The 27,175-nt window shown below is 42.5% G+C and overlaps 2 protein-coding genes and 1 long non-coding RNA gene across 8 annotated transcripts in view; 2 read left to right on the forward strand and 1 right to left on the reverse strand.

Annotated features, from left to right (window-relative positions):
• c9orf72 (C9orf72-SMCR8 complex subunit) overlaps positions 1 to 8,808 on the forward strand; it is a 51,826-nt gene extending 43,018 nt beyond the window's left edge. Inside the window, exon 9 of one of the 2 annotated variants that reach the window (XM_055632352.1) lies at positions 6,424 to 8,808. In XM_055632352.1, the coding sequence (XP_055488327.1) occupies positions 6,424 to 6,610 (187 nt within the window). In that variant the 3' untranslated portion in view covers positions 6,611 to 8,808. The remainder of the gene's footprint in view (positions 1 to 6,423) is intronic. The other variant, XM_055632351.1, reaches the window with a different exon arrangement.
• LOC129695422 (uncharacterized) lies at positions 759 to 20,740 on the reverse strand. Its single transcript, XR_008723159.1, has 2 exons — positions 20,628 to 20,740; positions 759 to 1,175 (listed from the first exon to the last, which is right to left on the reverse strand). It is a non-coding gene; the product is annotated as an uncharacterized LOC129695422 (long non-coding RNA).
• LOC129695419 (coiled-coil domain-containing protein 171-like) overlaps positions 20,687 to 27,175 on the forward strand; it is a 254,013-nt gene continuing 247,524 nt past the window's right edge. For 3 of the 5 annotated variants that reach the window (XM_055632346.1, XM_055632348.1, XM_055632350.1), the window contains exons 1-2: positions 21,441 to 21,666; positions 21,925 to 22,084. In XM_055632346.1, the coding sequence (XP_055488321.1) occupies positions 21,570 to 21,666; positions 21,925 to 22,084 (257 nt within the window). In that variant the 5' untranslated portion in view covers positions 21,441 to 21,569. The other 2 variants (XM_055632349.1, XM_055632347.1) reach the window with 2 other exon arrangements.

Genomic DNA, 27,175 nt, shown 5'->3' on the forward strand with positions numbered 1-27,175 from the left:
TGAGTGGGAGTATTTGTATATACGCTCCAGGTTTTGTTGGCAGTTGAGACCTCCTGCATCATCCAGCATACGTGAAAAATGTTGTTTATTTTAGAAAACACAAAATAACTAACAAATCGTCAATCTTAAAAGGCAGAGATTTCAGAATTAATTAATTCAGTTCTTTAAAGTCAGTGATAAAGTGTGGAATCAGGCCCTTCAGCCCAACTTGCCCACACCAGCCAACAATGTCCCAGCTACACTAGTCTCACTTGCTTGCTCTTGGTCCATATCCCCCCCCCCCCCCCAAACCTGTCCTATCCTTGTACCTGTCTAACTATTTCTTAAACAATGGGATAGTACCAGCCTCAACTACCTCCTCTAGCAGCTTGTTCCATACACCCACCACCCTTTGTATTAAAATGTGACCCCTCTGATTCCTATTAAATCTTTTTGCTTTCTCCTTGAACCTATGTCCTCTGGTCCTCGAATCTCCTACTCTGGGCAAGAGACTGTGCATCTACCCGATCTATTCCTCTCATGATTTTGTACACCTCTATAAGATCACCCCTCATCCCTCATCTTCCTGCGCTCCAAGGAATAGAGACTCAGCCTCTCCCGAAAGCTCACCCTCTAGTCCTGGCAACATCTTCGTAAATCTTATCTGAACCCTTTCAAACTTGACAATATCTTTCCAATAATATGGTGCCTAGAACTGAACACAATATTCGAAATGCGGTCTCACCAACTGTAGAGCATATAACACATACTCAAACTAACGATCCAACAGGTTTATTGACAAACAATAAAGTTACACAGTATGTTGGCATCACTGTGTCTGGACCACGACTGGCAGCTTGTGCCAGGAACCGTTAATATGAGTGGTGCTGGTATGATGAAAACCCGGACTGGATTATAGATTGATAAAAAACACATTTATTGATGCGCCTGAACACATCATCAGTGATGTAACCTGGGTTCATTGGGTGTTTCGGGTCTTTCAACATCAGACACCCTCACCCAGGCGACCCAGCTGTGATGTGTTCAGGTGGCATTCGCTCCTCCGCATGGACCTCCTCTCCTGATCCAGAGCCATCTCGAGGCTTTCTCCACTGTATCTGTGGTGTTCTTGATGGCTCTTCTCCTCTCCATTCCATTGATGCCCAGTGCACTCAAGGCTTTCTAGAGCAATTGCCCTGCAATGTGTGTAGCATTTATGTGTTATTATTGGTTGACATGTAAGTAGAGCAGATCTACATCTTTCTCTTAAGAAAATAACGTAACTACGAATATATATGTAAGTACGACTAATCAAGTTTAAATAGCGCGTGTAAAAATAGACAATGCTGATAAATGATAGACAAATGATAGACAATAGACAATAGAAAAAAAACTTCAATGTTGGAGCAGGTTAAACATAGTCCCCGTATTTACGGGTAGGTTTACAATACGACCCGCACGCGTACAGTATAAGCTCGCATCTCCATCCTTCACCAGCGAAAACTGAGCACTGGGGGCTGTTGGAACACTGGAGATCTGTGAGACGGGTGGGGTGAAGCTGGAGATCAGGGTACCGAACGTGGTGGCGAGAAGGCAGGATACATGATGGGCGCGGACTCCGTGGATGGACGTTGGGCCGGGGAAGAAAGTGTATCAGTTATTCGGTGAAACAGTTCTGGGACATCTGGATACGGGATTGTGGGTTGTGGTTCCTTCACTGTTAGAAGGTGCTGACGGTTTCGCCGGTAGGTCCCTCTATTTGAATCGACTGAACGAATGTGGTTCTGGTGCAGGGCTGCGGTTTGAACCAAGGCGACCGTGGCCCTTGTCTGTCTGGAGTCGTAAAACTTGGCCATTGGCTTGTGAGGCCTGCTTGTTTTGTTGTAAGATTGTTTCTGGATATCGTGCTTGTGCTGAAGCTGTGCTTGAATTACCGAAGGCTTGCAAACTTGGGGCTGCAGCAGTTGCTTGGGTACGGGCAGCGTGGTACGGGTCTGCCGTGACATAGAAACATAGAAAATAGGTGCATGAGTAGGCCATTCAGCCGTTCGAGCCTGCACCACCATTCAATATGATCATGGCTAATCATCCAACTCAGTATCCTGTACCTGCCTTCTCTCCATAAACCCTGATCCCTTTAGCCACAAGGGCCACATCTAACTCCCTCTTAAATATAGCCAATGAACTGGCCTCAACTACCTTTTGTGGCAGAGAATTAGAATTGTGTGAAAAATGTTTTTCTCAGCTAGGATCTAATATCGGGAATAATCTTCCTGCATCTAGCCTGTCCAACCCCTTAAGAATTTTGTAAGTTTCTATAAGATCCCCCCTCAATCTTCTAAATTCTAGCGAGTACAAGCCGAGTCTATCCAGTCTTTCTTCATATGAAAGTCCTGCCATCCCAGGAAACAGTCTGGTGAACCTTCGCTACACACCCTCTGGCAAGAATGTCTTTCCTCAGATTAGGTGACCAAAACTGTACACAATACTCCACGTGTGGTCTCACCAAAACCCTGTACAACTGCAGTAGAACCTCCCTGCTCCTAAACTCAAATTATTTTGCTATGAATGCTAACATACCATTCGCTTTCTTCACTGCCTGCTGCACCCGCATGCCTACTTTCAATGACTGGTGTACCATGACACTCGGGTCTCGTTGCATCTCCCCTTTTCCTAATCAGCCACCATTCAGATAAAAGTCTTCTTTCCTGTTTTTGCCACCAAAGTGGATAACCTCACATTTATCCACATTATACTGCATCTGCCATGCATTTGCCCACTCACCCAACCTATCCAAGTCACCTTGCAGCCTCATAGCATCCTCTGCACAGCTAACACTGACCCCCAGCTTCATGTCATCCGCAAACTTGGAGATTTTGCATTCAATTCTCTCGTCCAAATCATGAATATATATTGTAAATAGCTGGGGTCCCAGCACTGAGCCTTGCGGTACCCCACTAGTCACTGCCTGCCATTCTGAAAAGGACCCGTTTACTCCTACTCTTTGCTTCCTGTCTGCCAGCCAGTTCTCTATCCACATCAATACCGAACCCCCAATGCCGTGTGCTTTAAGTTTGCATACTAATCTCTTATGTGGGACCTCGTCGAAAGCCTTCTGAAAGTCCACATATAACACATCCACTGGTTCTCAACATGAGACGTTGGGCAGGAGACCCTAGCACTGGGTCGCGGGCAATGTTTCTTAAGTTGAGCAAGTCCAGGTAGACTTTGGATTTAGCCAAATGTGACCTTTCCATCTCCTGTTTGGCACTCTGGACTGCCCGTTCGGCCAGCCCGTTTGATTGAGGGAACACGGGACTGCTGGTAATGTGACGAAAGTCCCAACGTTGGGCAAAATTCTTGAAACACTGGCTGGTGAATTGGCTTCCGTTGTCAGAACAGACAGATGTTTTGAGGACGCCCGTGAGCCGAAAAGTGGCATGCTAGCTTTTGAACCACTACCGCTGAAGTGGGGCTGGGAAGCAGGTCAATCTCAAACCAGCTGAGTATGAGTCAACAAGATTCAGGTATTGCTTACCACGCCATTCGAAAATATCAGTTGCCACTGTGGACCATGGCAAGGCAGGAACTGGATGGGAGAGAAGAGGCTGCTTGGGTTGATGGGGCACCAGGCTGTTGCAGATCGCGCAAGCTTTCATCATCCCCCGTATGAACTCGTCATACTGGGCCAGAAGAACAAGCTCTTAGCTTGAAGAATGGTTGCCTCGATACCGGGATGTCCCCCGTGGACAGAGTCAAAGTATTTGTCCCGTAAGGCAGTTGGGATGACCGCCTTGTGTCCCTTGCCAATCGCACATTCCTGCAGCACAAGCTCATCGCGGACCGGGAAGTATGGGCGAACAGCAACTGGTACCTTGTGCTGCTTATCCAGCTAGCCACGCCGGATGATCAGGGACAGGGACTGTAGGGTGTCATCGACTGCTGTCTGTACAGCCAAGTTGCCCAGGCATTCAGTGAGAATGTAGGACACCATCATCACAATGTAGGTGTCGTTGTCTGTCAGTGTTGCTCGCAGGTCTTGCGCGGGGCTCTGGATAAAGTGTCGGCTAGGTGCATATCTTTGCCTGGTTTGTAAACAAGTTTAAGTAAGTAAGTTTAAGTTTATTGGCCAAGTATTCACATACAACGAATTTGCCTTGGTGCTCTGCCCACGTAACAACATGACATACAATGACAGTTACGAATGACTCAGAAAACACTAAACATTAATAATAATAAAACATTAATGATAAAAAATGATTAATGATAATATCGTACCTTTGAAGCTGCATCACCATCTGCTGCAGCCGGGCAGGAGCAGCATGGATCGGCTTGTTCATGATGCTGATTAGTGGCTGGTCCTCTGTTTCAACAGTTAGGGTCTTTCCAAAATTAAAATCTTTGAATTTCTCGCAGGCGAATACCACTGCCTGTAGTTCCTTCTCTATTTCAGCATAGCGTTGTTTAGTCTAGGATATTGTGCGAGAGGCATATGCAACAGGTCTGGTGTCACCTTCACTGGTAGGCTGAAGACAGGCAGCACCAAGTTCGTACTGGGAGGCATCACAGATTAGTGTTACAGGCGGCTTCACATTGAAGTAAACCAGAGTTGGGGCACAGGCCAGCTGCTGTTTAGGGTGTCAAACGCTCTCCGGTGTTGTGTATACCAGGACCAGGTTGCGTTCTTGTGTATTAACTGCCACAGGGGGGCTGAGAGTTCGCTGAAGTTCGGAATTAACTTACCCAGGTAGTTCACTATGCCTAGGAATCTCTGTAGACTGGTTACGTCAGTGGGAGCCGGCAGTTCGTTGATGGCCATGGTCTTGGAAAGATCTGGTTTGAGTCCATCACTAGTGAAAACGTGTCCCACGTATTTCACTTCCTTGACACAAAGTCTGCACCTTAGGGGGTTGCGCTTGAGATTGATGTCCGCGGCACGATCCAGTAATTTCTTTAATTTGGCGTCATGCTCTGACATATCACGGCCAGCAACAAGGATATCATCGACAATAATGGCACAAGGGTAAGCTGCAAACAGCTGTTCCATCGTGCGCTGGAACACTAGCGGAGTTGATGCCAAAGGGCATTCAAAGAAACTTGTAGCGACCGAATGGTGTGCCAAAAGTGGATAGTTCAGACGATTTGTGGTCTAACGGGATTTGCCAAAATGAGTATTTTGCATCTAAAATGGAGAACACAGTCGCTTTGCCCAGGTGTGCTGCTACCTCTTCTTTGCGCATTGAATAATGCGGACGCTTGATTGCAGTATTCAAGTCTCTGGGGTTGATACAGATTTGTATTTCATCTCTGTTTTTCTTGGTAGCCACTACCATGGTTGAGACCCAGTCCGACGGGTCGGTTACTCAGCGATGATTCCCAGCGATTCCATTCTTTGAAGTTTGTTCTGTATGCAGTTGCGCATGGCATGCGGAATTCTATGAGGGGCTCGAACAACGGGTAGTACGTTGGGGTCAGTTACAATAAAATATTTGTGGGTTAGTTTGCCGAGTTTGTTCTCAAAGTTCCTTGTACTGAGAGAGGAACTGTTCAGTAGTATCTTGGGCAGAAAAGTTGATGCACCTCTTCTCCAAAGCTTACAAATCCAAAGTCCTGGCTGGCATCGATGCCAAGTAAGGTTGTCACTTTTCCTGGGACGATGAAGAAGTTCAGCTTGTGCACGCGTGTCGCTAGGTGGCACTGCAGGTCAACCCTTCCAACTGGGTGAACCTCTCCCCCTCTGAAGGGAACTAACGAAGCTTTGGTGTTTACAATAGCTTCTTCATTTCTGACCCTGGAGAACTCGGATAAGGACATGACATTACAACGAGCTGCAGTGTCGATTTTTTGCCGCAGCTGTAGTATTGTTGATTCGATAAGTGACCTCGGGATTATGAAGTTTACATGAAGTTTCAGACAGAGAATGTATGTTTAGACTGGAAATGTTAGGTTATCGTGGATGGGCATTGCGGTCGGCATGGATGAGATGGGCAAAAGGGCCCACCTAGGCATAAGGTTCGATGATTTAGTGCTGTGTTTTAAACATTTTCATAAAACAAAGTCTACAGAATTAAAGAAAAGGGGGAATTCTAAATTTGCGCAGTTAATTTGTTTCATTACATTTGGATATCGTTTCTTGAAGTTGAGGTGAGAACAGTTAAAGGTGCTGCATTATAAATAAGGAAAACTGTACAATTTCTCTGCAAAAGGAATTAAGCTTGCTGAGTGCAAGTTTTTAGTGGTCTTTAAGTACATGAATTAACTGTTAGAAGCATAGTATAAACAACATGGAGTAAATCTATAACTTAGAAAAGGCAGTAAAAAGAATTTGCAAAATAAGTGCGCGGCAAAGTAAGTTTTCTTTTTTGGTTGATTGAATAGACACCTCATTGGTTCTAAAATATAGATCATGATCATTACAGTAACTGTTTTGTTCTACTTTTTCAGCCAGAGGGGTAAGAAGCCTTTCAAATCCTTACGCAACCTGAAAGTTGACCTTGACCTTACAGTGGAAGGTGACTTGAGTATTATAATGGCCATGGCTGAGAAATTGAAACCAGGCCTCCATTCATTTATCTTCGGGAAATCTTTCCATACAAGCGTACAAGAACGCGATGTACTAATGTCACTTTAGAGAGAAATTATGTACAGAAAAATTATCTAAATTGTATTTTACATTAATGTGAATAATTTATTTCTTGGAAATGTTTATTTGTTACTTGTTAAAATCAATGTCCTATAACCATAAAGGATACAGAAGTTATACTCCATGCAATGATGTTTAAACAAGTTAGGAAATAAATGTATTTGTTGCCTCAAGTTCACAGCATTTAATTTTGCTGGTATATTTGTTCACAGTCTATTTTCACTCAAAACATTGTTTCTGTATTTGCTTAGCATTTCTAAATGAATCTTACCTATTACATACTTTAAGAATTTTTATTGCAAATTACTTAGTTACAATAATTCCATCAATACTCAATTATTAACGATGTTTGCTTCAATCATAACATACAAGACATGCCACCACATCCACATCTATGTAGCTTAGTGTTTTCTTTGCCATGTAATGAATCTCAAATTACTTGAGCCTGGTTTGCCATTGAATTGGATTGTGCGAGACCTATATCTACTTTTACTTGAGGATTCAGGAATTACAACTAAGCCAAATTTGCTCCATTTCCCTCCTCTGCCCTGAACAAGGAGGCTCCAAACGTCCTTCAACATTTCTATTTAAATTAAACTCACAAGTCATCACTCTCACAATAACACTGCTGTCCAACTATTTTCAAATATGTTGCTACACGAAAATAATATATATATATATAAATGCAAATTGTTGTTATAATTGGGTTTTGTGGATATTGGTACTTATTGTTTGCATCTAAGAAAGCCAGCACAAAAATCTGGTCATCTCTAAATCTTTTTTTAAGCATGTTACAAGTCAGCTCAAAGGGATCCCTAGTGAGAGTAGCTATGATGTATTTCAGCTGGCTGGATATCAAATTATAAACAATTTGGAGGTAGCAAATATAAAGAAAGAAAGCACAATATTTAGCTAATGTTCAAAGCATTTTCTTGGGCATTGAGGTCATTAAGGAACGATAACTTCAGCATTTAATCTTTTAACTTTATTAGTGTTCTATGTGTGAGAGGCACATTTTTAAGATAACATTTTGACACGAATCCCTTATGATAAATAGAGACTTTATGTATTTTTTGACAGGACTACTTCATGAATATCTGATTTTATTTTTTACATTTCAACTATTTTCCCTTGATTTCAATGAACGAGGCAAAAGATTCCCAAACTTGAAGATCAGTTTCCGAGATTGCATATTATGAAAGATTTGTTATACAACTGCATAATCCAATTTAGGAGTATTGTTGAGAATAAATGTATTTTAAAAATAAAATTCAAAAATGTAATGTTTTTACTTTAAAGAATTTCATTTTTGTTCTGTTAAAGGGGTTATTCTCCACCATTGTATTTTTCTTCAACACAATATGCAATAGATGCTGGAACTTGGATGACTGGGAACTAGTCATACCTTGAATGGAATATTCATTTGATTGCTGTTTGACTGCTTAGTGTTCCTGTGGTCCCCAAATAATTTAGTTGTCAGTAACATTTGGTGATGATGGAAAGCCTGAGAGCTAGTCTGTGAAAAGTACACAAGGTAACGGCGCACTCCTTTTACAACACTCAATTTTCCCTGATAATTCCTCCTATAGACCAAAAATATGTTAATCTCCACCTGGAATAGATCCACCTCACAGCTCACTGGGATAGAGAATTTAAAGGAATCAAAATTGGTTGAAAGAAGAAATTATCCCTCATCTCTGTAATAAACTGGTAACCCTGTATACTGAAACGTACATACCCTTATTAAATATATCCTGACTAGGGAAGCATGCACCCTGCTAATGTTCCCTGCCCTCCAGTCTGATGTTTTAATAAGATCACCTCTTATTCTTCTAAGACAACCATTAAGAAATGTCAGTGCTGGGAAGAACTGACATCTAAGCAAAAAGAAGAGAAGAAAGAAGCTTCCATCCCTTGCAAATAATAGACGATGCAGACCCAGGTGGTCAGTCCCCAACACTCCCCTGCACCCACTGTGCTGGCCAGGATGCAGACATTGAATCTCACATCTTGGCAACGAGCAACCGCACTGTCTGTCCCAGTCCACCCAACACTAACCCTTTTTGGCAGCCTCTCCATACCAAGGTGTGTGATGATTTATTGCTGTGGGAGTTCTAGTGGTGCGCAGGCTTTTGCACCAGCTTCTGGCACAGCAGGATGTCTTTTTAAACAGCAGAAGGGAATCTACATCCCTGTGATTGGATGAGAAATGCAAGTATTCTATAACAAATTAGGACTCTGGTGTATCAATACAATATAGATTGCAAATATATTTATGCCAGGAATCTATGTACAATGTAAGCATTTTTTTCATTCAAATTGATACTACATTTATCAAATGGATCAGTCTTTTCAATAATGACAATTATAAAATATGTCCTTAAATGGATATGTAGTGACACCCATTACAACATTCTCCAAAACCTTGTTATCTATTTTACCAATATTGAATTGAATATTTATTACATGTCATTTGAACCTCAGTGAGGCTCAAACGAAACTCAGTTTCCACAGCCATACAGAGACAATTCCTACAAGACATACAAACAATTCAATTCACACAAACATCCATCACAGTGAATCTCCTCACTGTGATGGAAGGCAATGTCTTTTCTCTCCCCGGCACCATTTTTCTCCCTATGATGAAGCCCCAGGCGGGCGTTGGTACGCCCCACGGCCATTTTAGGCCGCGCCGGGTGATGTACGGCCCCGCTCGAGGTCTAAAAGTCACAGAGTTGGAGCCCCTGGTCGGTGGTGTAATGTCCCGCGGCCATTGAAGTCACGCCGGGCGATGTACGGCCCTGCACCGGGTTGTTCCAACCCCGCGACAATGGCGAGAGAAGTCGCATTGCGGGAGCTCCGAAAAGCGGTCTCCACCTGGACCCACGAGCTCCCGATGTTCTAGTCCACCAGACCTACGGCTGCAGCTGGAGCCTCCGAGCTCCGGGGTCGGGCTGCAGCAGCGAGCCACCGCCATGCTCTGAGGCCGGCCAGCCCCACGATGGTGACTAGTCCACAGCTCCGCGACTGGAGCCCCCAGGTCGTTCCGGCTGGAGGCCGCTCCACGGTGCTAGGCCCCGACAACGGAGACCCGACCGGGAAGAGATTTTTTTAAGTTTCCCCCGCCCCCCCACATATACACAGTTAAAAACAGTATTAAAAAACATGAACAACTACATTTAACTAGACAAAAAAAAAAGACAGACAGGCTGAAGGGGCCGCTGCAACACAGAGTCGCGCCGCCACCATCTACTTTGGCTTACTCTGCCTTGATACCTTTGTATGTATATTTATTTAAGTATAAGTTTCACATAGTTTTTCATTTTCAACCTGAATGTTATGGTCCCTCAGAGGATCCTTTACAATGAGCTCATTACTCAATGATCAGATCTACAAAATCCTGTTCCTTATTTTGTTCCGCAGGATGCCATTCTCAAATTTTAACTTGCAATTGAATTTTCTCATATTGCACTCTTTGTTGCAAGCCTTTGTTCTTTCTTGATTTGTAGCGACTTAAGATTACAGACTTCTCCCACGAGTGACGACCTTTCCCTTTCTTTGTACTTGCAACCAGCTGACTGCCAGTAAAGTTCATATTTCACCCCTACTGATCTCGTCCTTTATTAACAGTGCTATCTTAGTTCTTAGTTCTATCTGCCTATCCTTTTGAAATGCTAAGTTCCCATAATATCCATGTCGCAGCTTTGGTCACCTTGCAGCCAGATACTGTAATGGGTGTCATTACATACCCATTTTTATTTCAACCAACAAACCATCTGCCCTGTTACAAAGGCAGTGTTCATTCAAATAAAGGACTACTATTTTTTGCTATTTTATCATAATTCCTTCCTCTGACCCTATTTATTGATATGTTCTAATGTTTGTGTAGTCTGTCCTTTTCTAATTGTCTGGTTTTCATGACCTCTTCTGCTCCCTGGCACTATCACCTTGATCTTTATCTTTAACTTTCTATGTTTCCACTCAACAGATCCCTTCTTCATTTCCCCAACCCCACTCATGATGCCTTTATGCTTTACGTTGGGCAATACCCTATGCATTCCGATTACTGCCATTGCTTGATCTAAGTTGTCCAGAACACATGAAAGAGTTTCCATACTCTCCTCATATTGATGGTTTGGTGTGCCGCAGTGTACCTTATTAGGAAAACCTGACATGGAGAATTTGCAGAAGGTTGTTATCAACACGAAGACTTCCTGACATGGAAAAATGTTGATTTAGCTAATATACATAAAAGCTGCAAATCCCAATTTCTTGAGAACTAACTATAATTGTCATTTTTTTTGTCAAAATACTGTTTACTTCCTCCCCAAAGCACAAAAATGAAGACAGCTGATTCTTTTTATGTCTATTTAAAAAAAAAAGATGAAGCACTAACTGTCCCTCAAAAGAATATTCACATAAAATTATAGCATTTATGGATAGCTCAATACCTCTAGGGTTTTGCATGTACATTTTTGGTGCTGTAGTGATAGCTCTTATACATGAAAAATATATATTTTTTATGTCATAGTTACTTCATCACTTCAGTTTTCATTGCACAGCAAAACTGAGCAGACTTGTTTTAAATTAATTCCTTATTAGTATTCATTTCTGTGACTCACCTGCTGTGAACAGCTCCCTCCCCTGTGAATAACATTCAGGAAATGGTATGAATAATGTGATCTTCATTTGTAATAAACATACAGCAATCAGTATGTGTCTTACAGAACTTCGTTTGATGTGATTATTATCTTCAGTAGTAAAATATATCAATATTTTATGTTAATCATGTAGCCAAATCTACAGGGAAATCAGATATGCTGTGAGCTGCACAGAAAATAGGCTGCAAATCGGCATTATATGGAACAAGCACAATGTGCAACTGCCCAACAGTTGACCACTTGCTTAATTAGGCTCATTTGCCTGGCCTTAATTTTAATTGGAGTTGTGATTATTAGTATAATACAGCCACATGATTATCCATTATAATGTGTTAGATAATATGTATCATGATTTCTGTATGTTGATTTTCAGTATATTACTGTACCAGGTTTGTACTGCATGGGTTTGTATTGCATATGGGTTGTATTCTGTGACCGCATGGGTTTACTCCGGGTTCCTCCTACATTCCAAAGACGTGCAGGTAGGAAGGAACTGCAGATGCTGGTTTAAATCAAAGATAGACACAAAATGTGGGAGTATCTCAGCGGGACAAGGATAGAAGGAATGGGTGATGTTTCGGGTCAAGACCCTACTTCAGACTGGTAGGTTAATTGGCTTTGTAAATTGTCCCTACTGTGCAGGATAGAACTAGTGTTATTATGGTAACTGGTCGGCACAGACTCAGTGGGTTGAAGGGCCTGTTTCCACGCTGTATCTAAACCAAACTAAAATCTGTGGCTTAGTTACTAGCAATTCCTCTCAGGTCTGATTCTATCATGTTGACTTATCTCCAGCCCAGCAAATATATTGTGCTGACACTCCTGTGTATTAGTACTTTCAATTTAGTATATGGTATGCACCGCAAATTATCATCAGCATTGAGGAGACTAAGAGAAGACCGTGTTGTTTATGAGAACTGGCTCTGAACAAATAGACTACCCCTTATCTTACTGCACAGCATTGACTATCTTCCAAAGGGATTTCCTTAGCACCTAAGGAATGAAAGTTTTTTTTTGTGGGGGGGAGGATCTGGATGTTAATCTGTCACATTTTCTTTAATTAAAACTTCCATTGTGGGAGAGTCTTGTTTGGTTAGATGAGCAGCAACTGCCGAGAAGTACTTCTCTCTCAACGTTTTATTTTAGAATGACTAATAGAGTTGATGCCAATATGTTTCCCTTGGTCTAGACATTAAAACATTCCTGTAACTTTCGTATGAAATACAATAACCTCTTGCCTCTGTACTGTCTGAAGAAATGTCAATAGTTTCAAAAATTAGTGTATTCATAAACCTTTACATCCCTATCCCTCAAAAGATCTTAGATGAGATTGAAGGTGAGCTAAAAAAGGTTAAGAAATCCTTTTACTAGCTGAAAAGATTGTTCCAGGCTGAATGATGTAGAATACATTGCAGTGATGAAATACATTCAACGTGTAGAAAATTTAGAATATCTTCTTCTCGGGATCATCAATGCTCCTAAATGAATACCATCTTATTTCTTGAGTACCATGGACATTTGACTTGAGTAACCATTGGGAGAGTAATTTTGGGAGATTCAAATTCACCTGCATATGTTAAAACTTAGTGTTGTAGCTGAATATGTTACAAAAGCAACTGGAACATAAGCATTCAGTAGCTCTCAAGAGATCGCTGACATAAATTTATGAATAAAGCACATATTTAAACATTTTTGCTAAGTGTTGAAACAGATGGTGACTAACTAGCATTTACCTCTGTGCTGAAGTACTGGAATGGTGCCTCAATCATCTACATTGTGAGTTTACACTGGTGATTTATTTTTTGGAAAGAGACTCCCAAAATCTCATGAAAACCCGAGGTACAAGGGATGTAGGAGTACACTTAAGAAGGGAATTGAGATGTTAAAAAGAGAACATATCCCTGGTAGATAAGGTGAAAGAGACCTCTAGGAGACCCTATAAGAATGACAACTAGGAAAATAAATGGATCCCTTAAGGATCAATGTGGACATCTGAGTGGGGAGACAGCGAGGTCCTCAATGAGTACAGGTAGTACAGCTGTAACATGATATTTTATGCTACTGTGAAACCTTACATTATATAGAAAATTTTACACTTGAAATAACTATTATTCCACGGATTTTTCAAAAAGGTATTTAACATATTTTGTTACTGCAGGTTAAAAATATTGAAGGCTATATGTTACATTGTTTCAGAAAGTATTAATACACAAGTGTCAATAAAAGTGATTGCTTGTCAATTTCAATGTCTGGCCAGGATTTAAGTAGCAGCAGTGTTCTCAACAAACAATGGTGTCTGATTACTGTGGGGAGGTCACAGGTAAAGAGGTTTTTCTCCCAAATTTTTTTCTAAGACATTTTTTCCTGCTCGTCAATTTCCAATATAACTTTTTAGTGGTTCTTTAAATTCCCTTACAAATCGTGTTCTATCAACACTCTCCTCCACCTGACGGAATTGTCGCCGCCCTCAACAACTTCTATTGACTCCTCTCACTTTCTTCATTTTAAAAGTGTAGCCATGGACACCTTACAATATATATCAGTGATTTAGATGAAGGGATTTAAAGTAACATTAGCAAATTTACAGATGACACAAAGCTGGGTGGCAGTGTGAACTGTGAGGAGGATGCTATGAGAATGCAGGGTGACTTCGATAGGTTGGGTGAGTGGGCAGATGCATGGCAGATGCAGTTTAATGTGGATAAATGTGAGGTTATCCACTTTGATAGGAAAAACAGGAATGCAGATTATTATCTAAATGGTGTCGTTGGGAAAAGGGGAAGTCCTTGTTCATCAGTCGATGAAAGTAAGCATGCAGGTACAGCAGGCAGTGAAGAAGGCGAATGGCATATTGGCCTTCATAACAAGAAGAGTTGAGTATAGGAGCAGAGGTCCTCCTGCAGTTGTACAGGGCCCTAGTGACACCACACCTGGAGTATTGTGTGCAGTTATGTCCCCAAATTTGAGGAAGAACATTCTTGCTATTGAGGGAGTGCAGCGTAGGTTTACAAGGTTAATTCCCGGGATGGCGGGACTGTCATATACTGAGAGAATGGAGCGGCTGGGCTTGATAACTGGAATTTAGAATGATGAGAGGGGGTCTTATTGAAACATATAAGCTTATTAAGGGTTTGGACATGCAAGAGGTAGGAAACATGTTCCCGATGTTGGAGTCCAGAACCAGGGGCCACAGTTTAAGAATAAGGGGTAAGCCATTTACAACGGAGATGAGGAAACATTTTTTCACAAAGAGATTTGTGAGTCTGTGGAATTCTCTGCCTGAGAGGGCGGTGGGGGCCAGTTCTCTAGATACTTTCAAGTGAGAGCTAGATAGGGCTCAAAGATAGCGGAGTCAGGGGATATGGGGAGAAGGCAGGAACGGGGTACTGACTGTGGATGAACAGCCATGATCACATTGACTGGCACTGCTGGCTCAAAGGGCCGAATGGCCAACTACTGCACCTATTGTCTATTGACACTGGCATGGACCCCAGCTATCCGGCCTTTTTATCGGTTACAGCGAGCAGTCATTTCAGGATTACACTGGCACAACACCCAACTCTTTCTCCGCAGCATCGGGCTGCCTCCAGCACGTGTGCAGAGTAAAAGAAGAGAATAAGGACATAAACGAGGAGATGAATGGGAGTGAAATGAGTGAGATAAAAAGTTTGATGAAGGAGAAAAATGGTGCATATTTAGAATATCTTAGAATAAAGGGGAGGTCATTTAAGACTGGTGAGAAAAAACGTTTTCACCCAGACCAGAGAGTAGTGAATTTATGGTATTCCCTGCCACAGAAGGCAGTGGAGGCCAACTCACTGGATGGATTTAAGAAAGAGTTAGATAGAGCTCTAGGGGGTCTATGGAAAGAGGCCCTTTGGCCCACAGACTCCATGCATGCCATCGATCACCCATTCATACTTATTCTGTTTTTTCATTTTTCATCTACTCCTACAAACTAAGGCCAATTTGCAGAGGCCAATTAACCTACAAACCTGCACGTCTTTGGGAATTGGGAAGATGACACCCGGAGGAAACCCACACAGTCACAGACATTTGTGTGGTCACATGGAGAACATGTAAACTCCACATGGACGGTACCAAAGAATAGAACCTAAATCTCCCGCTGTGTGATAGAAGTGCTAACCATTTAAGCTCCACTCCGCAAGGTCAGCATCACATTAGAATTGGCTGCCAGTGACCTGTGATGTTTAGAGAAAGATACAGCATGGAAAACCAGCCCTTCGGCCCAACAGGTCTGCATGGCAGATGTGGTGTTCCGCAGGTATCGGTGTTGGGTCTGCTACTTTTCACGTTATATGTTAATGATCTGGATAATGGAATTGAAGTTTACAGATGATGTGCAGATAGGCAAGTATAGTTGATATGGCAGGGAGTCTGCAGAAGGAAAAATTAGTGCGAAAAGAAGTGACAAGTTGAATATTGCATTGCAATGTGTACGGTCAGTCACTTTGGTGGAAGGAATAAAGGCGTAGACTTATTTCTAAGTGGGGAGAGGATTCAGAAATCGCAGGTGCAAAGGGACTTTGGAGTGCTGGTGCAGAATTTCTAAAAGGTTAATTTGCAGGCTGAGTTGGTATTAAGGAAGGCAAATGCAATGTTAACATTCATTTTGAAAGGACTAGAATATAAAAGCAAGGAGGTAATGCTGAAACTTTATAAGGCGCTGGTCAGGCCACATTATAAAATTGTATGAGTAGTTTTGGGCCCCATGTCTGAGTGGATGTGCTGGCTTTGAGGAGGATCCAGGGGGTTTACGAGAATGATTGGTTTGACATGAACAGCGTTTGAAGACTGGGCCTGTACTCTGGAATTTAGAAGGATGTGGGTGGATCTTATTGAAATCTACTGAATAACGAAAGGCCTTGATAGAGTGGATGTGGAGAGGATGTTTTCAGCAGTGGGATAATCAAGGACCAAGGGGCATCTCAGAATAAAAGGACGTACCTTTAGAATGGACCTGAGGAGGAATTTCTTTAGCCAGAGGATGGTGATTCTGTGGAATCCATTTCCACAGATGGCTGTAGAGGCCAGGTCATTGGGTGTTTTTACAGCAGAGATTAATAGGTGTTTGATTAGTAAGGGCGTCAGAGGTTACCGGGAGAAAGCAGGAAATGAGAAGGAAAAGTAGATTAGCCATGATTGAATGGTGGAGCAGACATTACGGGTGGAATGGCCTAAGTCTGCTCCTATATATTATGGTTTTATAATCCAGGAAATTATGGGTCGGTGAGCCTTACATCAGTGCTAGGGTAGCATGGAGAAGATTCTTCAACATAGGATTTACTCGCATTTGAAAGTGAATGGGCTAGTTGGGGATAGTCAGCATGATTTGTCCATGATAGGTCATGTCTTGATGGAGTTTTCTGAGGAGATGATGAAGGTAATCGATGAGGATTTTAGTATGGCATTTGATAAAGTCCATTGTGGCAGGTTGAGAGAGAAAATTAAGATGCATGGGATCCACAGTGACTTACAAGACAGGATTGTGTGGACGAGTGTTATTCTGGCTGGAGGTCTATGACCAATGGAATTCCATAGGGATTTGTACTGAGATTTCTGTTGTTACTATATATACAGTCAGGAGGTCATGTTGCAACTTTATAGGACTAGTTAGACTGCGTATGGAGTACTGTGTGCAACTCTGATCGTCACAATACTGGAAAGATGTGGAGGCTTTAGAGAGGGCTCAAAGGCCTAGATTAGAATATATTTGCTCTAAGGCGAGTTTATACAAACTTGAATTATTTTCTCTGGAATGTCAGAGGTTGAGGAGAGACTTTATGGAAGTATATAAGATTATGGTACATAATTTGGTACAAAAATATGGTACATATTATGACTACATAATAAAATTATGAGAAGCATAGATAGGTTTATATCATCGATTTGGTTAAGAATGGATGAGGACGTTGCCAGGACTTGAGGAGCTCAACTATTGGGAGAGGTCGGGCATGCTAGGACAATGATGCTGCCTGTTACTCCAGCACTTTGTGTCCTTTTGTGCACATGGATATGTACATGTATAGGAAAAGTTTAGACAGATATGGACCAAACATGAGCAGGAGGGACAAGTGTAGATGGGGCAACTTGATCAGCATGAACGCGTCGTATGACTAGAGGGTAGATGTGTCAGGATCGTTTCCCCAGCAAGGAAATGTCAAAGACAAGAGGGCACAGCTTTAAGGTGAGTGGCAAAGTTTAAAGGATATGTGAGGACATTTTTTTACAAGAGTGGTGAGTGCCTGGAACAAAGCCTGGTGGCTGACAGGGGTAGTGGAGGAGGCAGATACTAGAGTGGCATTTAAGAGTATAGACACATAGACATGCTGGAAGGAACTGCAGATGCTGGTTTACATCAAAGGACAGTATCAGGCCTCTCTCAACTGTCCAAGGACCCCGACAGTCCTTTCAGGTGAGGCAGAGGTTCCCTGCACCTCCTCCAACCTCATTTAACTTACCCGTTGTTCCAGGTGTGGACTCCTATATATCGGCGTGACCAAGCACAGGCTCGACGATCGTTTCGCTAAACACCTCCGCTCAGTCCGCCTAGGCCTACACAATCTCCTGGATGTTAAACGCTTTAACTCCCCCTCCATTCCCTTACTGACCTATCTGGCCTGGGCTTCCTCCACTGTCAGAGTGAGGCACGACACATATTGGAGGAACAGCGCCTCATATTTTGCTTGGACAGCTTATAACCTAGCGATAGCAATTTTGATTTCTTTCACTTCAAATAACCCTTTTTTTCCTTATCTGTCCGTCCCTCCCCCACCCTAGTTCTCCGACTAGTTTCATCGTCCTGCTGATTAATTTTTCTGATTATATGCCTCATTGTCACATTCCCCCAAACTAACAATGAACCATTCTACATTTCCTTGATCATCGTCTGCTTTGATCTGTTGTTTTCACAACTTACCATTCTGCCCCTCCCAATTCTCAGTCTGAAGAAGGGTATTGACCCAAAACGTCACCCATTCCAGAGATACTGCCTGCTGCACTGAGTTACTGATTATTTTGTGTTTATCTTTGGTGTAAACCAGCATTTACAGTTCCTTCCTACACAGCCAGGGAACTGGTTAGCCTGATGTCAGTGGTGGGTAGGTTTTTGGAGGGGGTTTCTAAAGATAGGATTTACATTTGGATAGGGAGGAACTAATTAAAGATAGTCAGCATAGCTTTGTACGTGCATAATTGTGTCTAACAAACGTGATAGATTTTTGACGAGGTCACCAAGAGGATTGATGAGGGCAGGGCAATGGATGTTGACTATATGGAGTTTACCAAAGCCTTTCACAAAGTTTCACATGGTAGGCTGGTCTAGAACTTTAGATCACATGGAATCCAAGGTGAGTTGGCAAATTGGATTTACTATAGGATCTAGATCACAGCGCCAGAGACCCAGGTTTGATCCTGACCTTGGGTGCTGTGTGTGTGGACTTTGCATGTTCTCCCTGTGACTGTATGGGTTTCCTGCCGTGGTTTGGTTTCCTTCTACATCCCCAAAGCGTGCGGGTTTATAGGTTAATTGTAAATTGCTGAGAATGTAGGGGGTGGGTGAGAAAATGGGCTATCATGGAATTGGTTGAACAGTTGATCAATGGCCAGCGTGGTTTCGGTGGGCAGAAGGGCCTATCTCCATGCCTTGATTACCTTGATTTTCAAGCTTAAGTTATATGAAGAAGCTAGATAAGTGGGATTATTTTATTTGGAGCCTGGGAGGCTGAGGGGTGGCCACATTTAAGTATACAAATTCATGAGCGATAAGCGTAAAGTGAATGTTCACAGTCTTTTTCCCATGGTAGAGGATTCTAAGATGAAAAACCATAGGTCTAAGGTGAAGGTCCAACTATTCACACAGAGCAGCTTGTCTCTGCTCAAGGCAGCTATTACAACAGATCCAATTATAACTCTCAAAAGATGTTTGAGCAGATCTATGGATAGGAAGGCTTCAGAGCGGAATGTGCCAGATGCAAGCAAATTGAACTAGTCCCGAATGACAACTTGGTTAGTATTGCCAAATTGGGCCAAAAGGCCTGTTTACATGCTTGTATATCTTTACAACTCTCTGTCGTAGGGCCCTTAATGTATTGCTGAAGAAAATTTGCCTGAACATATTTCACAAATTCCAGACCAACTAATCCCTTTGCATTATGGCAATCCACATGAGGAAAGTTAAAATCCCCAACAATGACCACCCAAATATTCTTGGAACTCTCCATATTTGTTCCTGTTAATTCCTCTCATCCATTTGGGGCCTACAGTATAATCCCAGCCAGGTCACTTTATTTCTCAACTCTGCCCCTAAAGCATCACTTGTTACTCCCTCAGTAATTTAATTGTCGTGATTTCCTCCTGAATCAAAAATGCATCCCCCCCCCTGCTCTTTCCATCTCTATCCCACCTGTAGTACGTGTGCCTTGGAACATTAAGCTTCCAATCCTGTCCCTCCCTCAGCCATATTTCTGTAATAGCTATTATATCCCAGTCCCATGTATCTATCCATGCCTGGGTTCATCTGCCTTACACTTCATGCTTCTAGCTTTGATACGAAAGCAACAGTCCTTCCCCATTCCTGCTGTGCTCCTGCCTGTCTTGTCAACGGAACCTGACCCGTTTCAACTTCTAGCCTCCCATCTGCTTTAATACAGCTATAGATCCTATACATATGTTTAATACAGCTATAGATCCTATACATATGTTTAATACAGCTATAGATCCTATACATATGTTTAATACAGCTATAGATCCTATACAGATGTTTAATACAGCTATAGATCCTATACATATGTTTAATACAGCTATAGATCCTATACATATGTTTAATACAGCTATAGATCCTATACAGATGTTTACTACAGCTATAGATCCTATACATATGTTTAATACAGCTATAGATCCTATACAGATGTTTATACAGATGTTTAATACAGCTATAGATCCTATACATATGTTTAATACAGCTATAGATCCTATACATATGTTTAATACAGCTATAGATCCTATACATATGTTTAATACAGCTATAGATCCTATACAGATGTTTACTACAGCTATAGATCCTATACATATGTTTAATACAGCTATAGATCCTATACAGATGTTTAATACAGCTATAGATCCTATACATATGTTTAATACAGCTATAGATCCTATACATATGTTTAATACAGCTATAGATCCTATACATATGTTTAATACAGCTATAGATCCTATACATATGTTTAATACAGCTATAGATCCTATACAGATGTTTAATACAGCTATAGATAGCGTATATTATATAGACGAATACACCTGACTTGGCTTGGCTTCTCTCTCACCGGTTGCCAGGCGACCAACTGTCCTCCAACCGTCGCCGCGGCCTCGCGTTGTTGCCGGAAGCGCCGCCGCGGACCGGAAGTCAGAGAGCCATTTTAAACCACAGATCCTGCCCGTGCTTCCCGCGTCGCGTCGCAGCGAAGAGACTGCGGGACGTTCACAGAAGCGGCGCAGCAGGTCCGTCCCCCCCTCTATAATCTTTGGTCCCCCCCCCTCCTCCCACAGCGGCCGGGATACTCCGGGGAGGGGTGTCCAACCCACCCGAAATGTCACCCATGCCTTCTCCCCAGGGAAGCTGCTGCCTGTCCCCGCTGAGTTACTCCAGCATTTTGTATCTATCTTCGCTGTAAACCAGCATCTGTCGTCCCTTCCTTCCTGTACCAACTCTGGGAAAGTTTTCTCTCCCACGTCCCGGACATTATTGCTGCCGTCTGGCCAAACCTGCGGCGGCCCCTCTTTACTCTGACTCGCCAGTCTTCCCGCTCGTCGTGGTCAAAGATAAATCTTGCTTTAGTATCTTTGGTCGTGGTCTTCCTCCTTCCCATTCTCCACCCTCCTCCTTCCCATTCTCCATCCTCCTCCTTTCCCTTTCCCCACCCTCCTTTCCTTCTCTTACCCTCCTTTCCTTTTCCCATCTGACCCTCACCTCTGCTTGGGATGGCCATCTATCGGACACGTCTATCGTTCTGCCACGGAGCCGGTTTCCGTGCAGCCCCCCCATGACCCGGGTTCCCAGGGTCAGCATCGCCAGGCCAGGGTTAAACGGCGCTGTTTGTTCACAATGCCCAACTGTGAAACGTAATAGTTATGCACTGCACTGTCTTGCCGCCTTTTGATGTCCCCATCCCGCCGCCCGTTGATAAATAGGAAACCGCTTCCCCCTTGCCGTTTCAGCTGACAAGCTTCCAGAGTGTCTTTTCCTTCTCGAACCACCTGAGAGCCTGATGCCCCTCCTTACAAACACTACCCTCTCCGTGTTCTCCAGCACGAAGTGGTTGCAAAGCCGGGACGAATACACGGGTGGGCGGGACGGAGTCAGTAGTAAGTGTTTTCTGAATTTGTGTTTCTGCAATCTAGCTTTTTGATAGTATTAGTTTGAAACCGTCAGCTGAATCATTCGTAGTTGGGGCCATAATGACCCCCAATCTGAGCTAATATCCCCTTAACGTATACTAACTCCATACGCTCATGTTCCCATAAATTCCAGACTCCAGGAAATTTATACAAAGGAAATAACTTTTTTTTGTTATGCAACTAATCTCACGAAAATCCTGAAAGTATTTTTCTCTACCTATTCAGAATTTAAAATATGTAGGGGCGAAGTATTGTCTGCTACAGATCTTCAAGTTCCAATGCGACCTACCCGAGCTGGAACTGGTGACGGTATGGGATCAAGGAATATTATCATTCCAAAAACGCCTGCTCGGGAAAAGCAAAATCCTTCGAATGAAATTGAAAGGTAATGTAGTTTCAATGTTAATTATTACTGACCACAAAATGCATCATTCAATAAAAATCTGAATTATTAATGATCCTTGCCATTTAGTGTTTTGCATAAATAATTGAGTTTACTTTGACAGAAATAATCTAGGATGAAAATTAACTTATTTGTAGGTTAAAAAGGCACAGCGTTTGTTTTGCCATTTATGGTTAATCTTCTTGTACTTTCAGCCAACATTTGCAGAGATGCATGTGGTTAAAGTTGTTCCAGAATTTACCCTGCTGCAAGCTTTATTGCTCATTTATGTCATTTCTTTTCTATTTCTGGGGTGTTTCTGTATTACAGCTTTGTTATCCATCAAAACGTTTTTTTCCAAAAGATAAGGTCTTTGTGATGATAAAGTTATGAAAGTCAACATGAGAAGGAGGCTAGGTTACACAAAAAAGCTGGAGAAACTCAGCGGGTGCAGCAGCATCTATGGAGCGAAGGAAATAGGCAACGTTTCGGGCCGAAACCCTTCTTCAGACTGATCGGGGGCGGGGGTGGGTGGGGACAAGAAAGGGAAAAGGAGGAGTAGCCAGAAGGCTGGGGGATGGGAGGAGACAGCAGGGGGGCTGAGGAAGGGGAGGAGACAGCAAGGACTAACAAAATTGGGAGAATTCGATGTTCATGCCCCCGGGGTGCAGACTCCCCAAACGGAATATGAGGTGCTGTTCCTCCAGTTTCCGGTGCTGCTCGCTGTGGCCATGGAGGAGACCCAGGACAGAGAGGTCGGAGGCGGAGTGGGAGGGGGAGTTGAAGTGCTGAGCCACCGGGAGGTCAGCTTGGTTATTGCGGACCGAGCGGAGGTGTTCGGCGAAACGATCGCCCAACCTCCGCTTGGTCTCACCGATATAGATCTGCTGACATCTAGAGCAGCGGACGCAATAGATTAGGTTGGAAGAGATGCAGGTAAACCTCTGTCGCACCTGGAACGATTGCTTGGATCCTTGAACGGAGTCGAGGGGGGAGGTAAAGGGACAAGTGTTGCATCACTCCAATCTCTCACCAACTTTTTATCAATAACTGCCGTCGCGACATCAACCGCCTCAACTTCTCCACTCCCCTGTCCCACTCCAATCTCTCACCAATTCAAGATATGAGAAGGAGGCTATTTTGCCTTTTAAGAAATGGATCATTAAAAAAATAATTTAATTCCCACTCATCTTTTACCTGTATTGTTTAAAAAATAACTCAATTTCTGATACGAAGTTAACTGATAATTTATTCTTAGTTGTCAATTGTATAACTTTTAATATTCAAAGTGGACGAGTGTTTGAAGTTGCGTCACTGAATGTACTTAAGAACTGTCCAGATAAACGTGAATTAGTTACGCATTGATGGCAATGGACCAAGTGCCGGGCAATGAGATTAATATGCAAGGGCACCCACTGATCAGTCAAGAGGTTAATAAACAAAAATAATAATAATAATACATTTATAAAAAACAATATAATGCAAAAACCCAAAGTCCTTGGTGATTTGTAGGTCATAGTTTAGTTAGTGTTTGTAGTATTCAATATTTTTCGTTGGTTGTTGGGAAAAAGCTGTTCTTGAATCTGGAGGGCACTGTTTTCAAACTCCTATACCTTCCTCATGATGGCAGGAATGAAATGAGAGTGTGATCGGGGTGGTGATGATGCTGGCTACCTTTTTGAGGCATTGCCTACTATAGATTCCTTCTGTAGTAGGTAGGATAGTACCCGTGATGAACCAAGCGGTGTCTGCTATTTTTTGTAATCGGTTACTGGGGTTCAAGTTGCACACAGCCCTGAGGTGCTCCTGTTCCTGTGCTGATTGTTATCAAGGAGGAAGTGTTGTTACCAATTCGTACCAATTGTGGTCTGTTGATGAGGACATTGAGGATCCCATTACATAGGGGTAAACAGAGACCCTGAGACTGATAACTAGTTTGGAGGGGATGATAGTGCTGAACACCAAACTGTAGTCTATAAACAACAGCCTGAGCATATGTGTGCTTATTGTCAAGTGGTCCAGTGCAGAATAGATAGTGAGATCGCATCCACTGTAGTTCTATTGTGGCAGTTGGCAAATTGTAGTGGGTCGAGGTTCTAGCTAAGGTAGGAGTTGATATGTGCCATAACCATCCTCTGGAAGCACTTCATCATCTTGGATATGGGTGCTATGGTCGGTAGTCATTGAGGCCTGTCACCTAGCTCTTCTTGGGCCCAGTATTATTGATGCCCCAGTCAATGTGGATGACTTGGCTGAATGCCCTTGTTTCCAGGCTGTAAGATTCCTTAAAGACTGTCTACAAACTGGTTCCAAAATTCACTTCTATGCTGTGTGGAACTATTCATAGCACTCCACATGTGTCTTTAACATGAATGTATACAGCTGAAATATAACTTCTATACCTTTTAGCTCTAATCCTTGATGTACAGAGGACATTTCATTAGTCTTTTTGTTTACAATGCAAGAGTGCTGACCGTTAGAGTGGTTGAACGCAGGCCATGGATGGGACGTGCAAATAGGATGTTCTAGCTGATATGGAAACCTGGCTAAGTGAGCGATAGGACTGGCAGCTTAATGTTTCTGCTTAAGGGTACAGGTGCTACAGGAGGGATAAGGAAGAGGAGGGTAATGTTGCTTAATTAATTAAGGCAAATGTCAAGGCAGTATTCCAAGAAAACATTATTGATGGTTCGTCCAGTAAGGCCCCTTCCATATAACCATATAACAATTACAGCACGGAAACAGGCCATCTCGGCCCTACAAGTCCATGCCGAACAAATTTTTTTCCCCTTAGTCCCACCTGCCTGCACTCGTACCATAACCCTCCATTCCCTTCTCATCCATATGCCTATCCAATTTATTTTTAAATGATACCAATGAACCTGCCGACACCACTTCCACTGGAAGCTCATTCCATACCGCTACCACTCTCTGAGTAAAGAAGTTCCCCCTCATATTGCCCCTAAACTTCTGTCCCTTAATTCTGAAGTCATGTCCTCTTGTTTGAATCTTCCCTATTCTCAAAGGGAAAAGCTTGTCCACATCAACTCTGTCTATCCCTCTCATCATTTTAAAGACCTCTATCAAGTCCCCCCTTAACCTTCTGCGCTCCACAGAATAAAGACCTAACTTATTCAACCTATCTCTCTGTAACTTAGTTGTTGAAACCCAGGCAACATTCTAGTAAATCTTCTCTGTACTCTCTCTATTTTGTTGACATCCTTCCTATAATTTGGCGACCAAAATTGTACACCATACTCCAGATTTGGTCTCACCAATGCCTTGTACAATTTTAACATTACATCCCAGCTTCTATACTCAATGCTCTGATTTATAAAGGCTAGCATACCAAAAGCTTTCTTTACCACCCTATCTATATGAGATTCCACCTTCAAGGAACTATGCACGGTTATACCCAGATCCCTCTGTTCAACTGTATTCTTCAATTCCCTACCATTTACCATGTACGTCCTATTTTGATTTGTCCTGCCAAGGTGTAGCACCTCACATTTATCAGCATTAAACTCCATCTGCCATCTTTCAGCCCATTTTTCCAAATGGCCTAAATCACTCTGTAGACTTTGGAAATCCTCTTCATTATCCACAACACCCCCTATCTTGGTATCATCTGCATACTTACTAATCCAATTTACCACACCTTCATCCAGATCATTGATGTACATGACAAACAACAAAGGACCCAACACAGATCCCTGAGGCACCCCACTAGTCACCTGCCTCCAACCCGATAAACAGCCATCCACCATTACCCTCTGGCTTCTCCCATTCAGCCACTGTTGAATCCATCTTGCTATTCCTGCATTTATACCCAACAGTTGAACCTTCTTAACCAACCTTCCATGAGGAACCTTGTCAAAGGCCTTACTAAAGTCCATATAGACAACATCCACTGCTTTACCCTCGTCAATTTCCCTAGTAACCTCTTCAAAAAATTCAAGAAGATTAGTCAAACATGACCTTCCAGGCACAAATCCATGTTGACTGTTCCTAATCAGACCCTGTTTATCTAGATGCTTATATATATTGTCTCTAAGTATCTTTTCCATTAATTTGCCCACCACTGAAGTCAAACTAACAGGTCTATAATTGCTAGGTTTACTCTTAGAACCCTTTTTAAACAATGGAACAACATGCGCAGTACGCCAATCCTCGGGGACTATTCCCGTTTCTAATGACATTTGAAATATTTCTGTCATAGCCCCGGCTATTTCTACACTAACTTCCCTCAATGTCCTAGGGAATATCCTGTCAGGACCTGGAGACTTATCCACTTTTATATTTTTCAAAAGTGTCAGTACTTCTTTTACTTTGAACCTCATAGTATCCATAGCTACTCTACTAGTTTCCCTTACCTCACATAATTCAATATCCTTCTCCTTGGTGAATACCAAAGAAAAAAAATTGTTCAATATCTCCCCCATCTCTTTTGGCTCTGCAGATAGCTGTCCACTCTGTCTCTCCAATGGACCAATTTTATCCCTCCTTATCCTTTTGCTATTAATATAGCTGTAGAAACCCTTTGGATTGACTTTCACCTTACTTGCCAAAGCAACCTCATATCTTCTTTTAGCTTTTCTAATTTCTTTCTTAAGATTCTTTTTACATTCCTTATACTCCTCAAGCACCTCATTTACTTCATGCTGCCTATAATTATTGTAGATCTCCCTCTTTTTCCGAACAAGATGTCCAATTTCCCTTGAAAACCAGGGCTCTTTCCAATTTTTACTGTTTCCTTTCAACCGAACAGGAGCATAAAGATTCTGTACTCTTAAAATTTCCCCTTTAAATGTCCTCCATTTCTCTTCTACATCTTTCCCATAAAACAAAATGTCCCAGTTCACTCCTTTTAAATCATCTCGCATCGCATCAAAGTTAGCCTTTCTCCAATCAAAAATCTCAACCCTGGGTCCAGTTCTGACCCTCTCCATAGTTATATTGAAACTAATGGTATTGTGATCACTGGACCCGAAGTGCTCCCCAACGCATACCTCCGCCACCTGTCCAGTCTCATTTCCTAACAGGAGGTCCAGCACTGCCCCTCCTCTAGTAGGTACCTCTATGTATTGCTGCAAA

This window comes from Leucoraja erinacea, chromosome 3 (genome assembly GCF_028641065.1).
Source record: "Leucoraja erinacea ecotype New England chromosome 3, Leri_hhj_1, whole genome shotgun sequence".
In the NCBI taxonomy this organism is placed as follows: Eukaryota; Metazoa; Chordata; class Chondrichthyes; order Rajiformes; family Rajidae; genus Leucoraja; species Leucoraja erinaceus.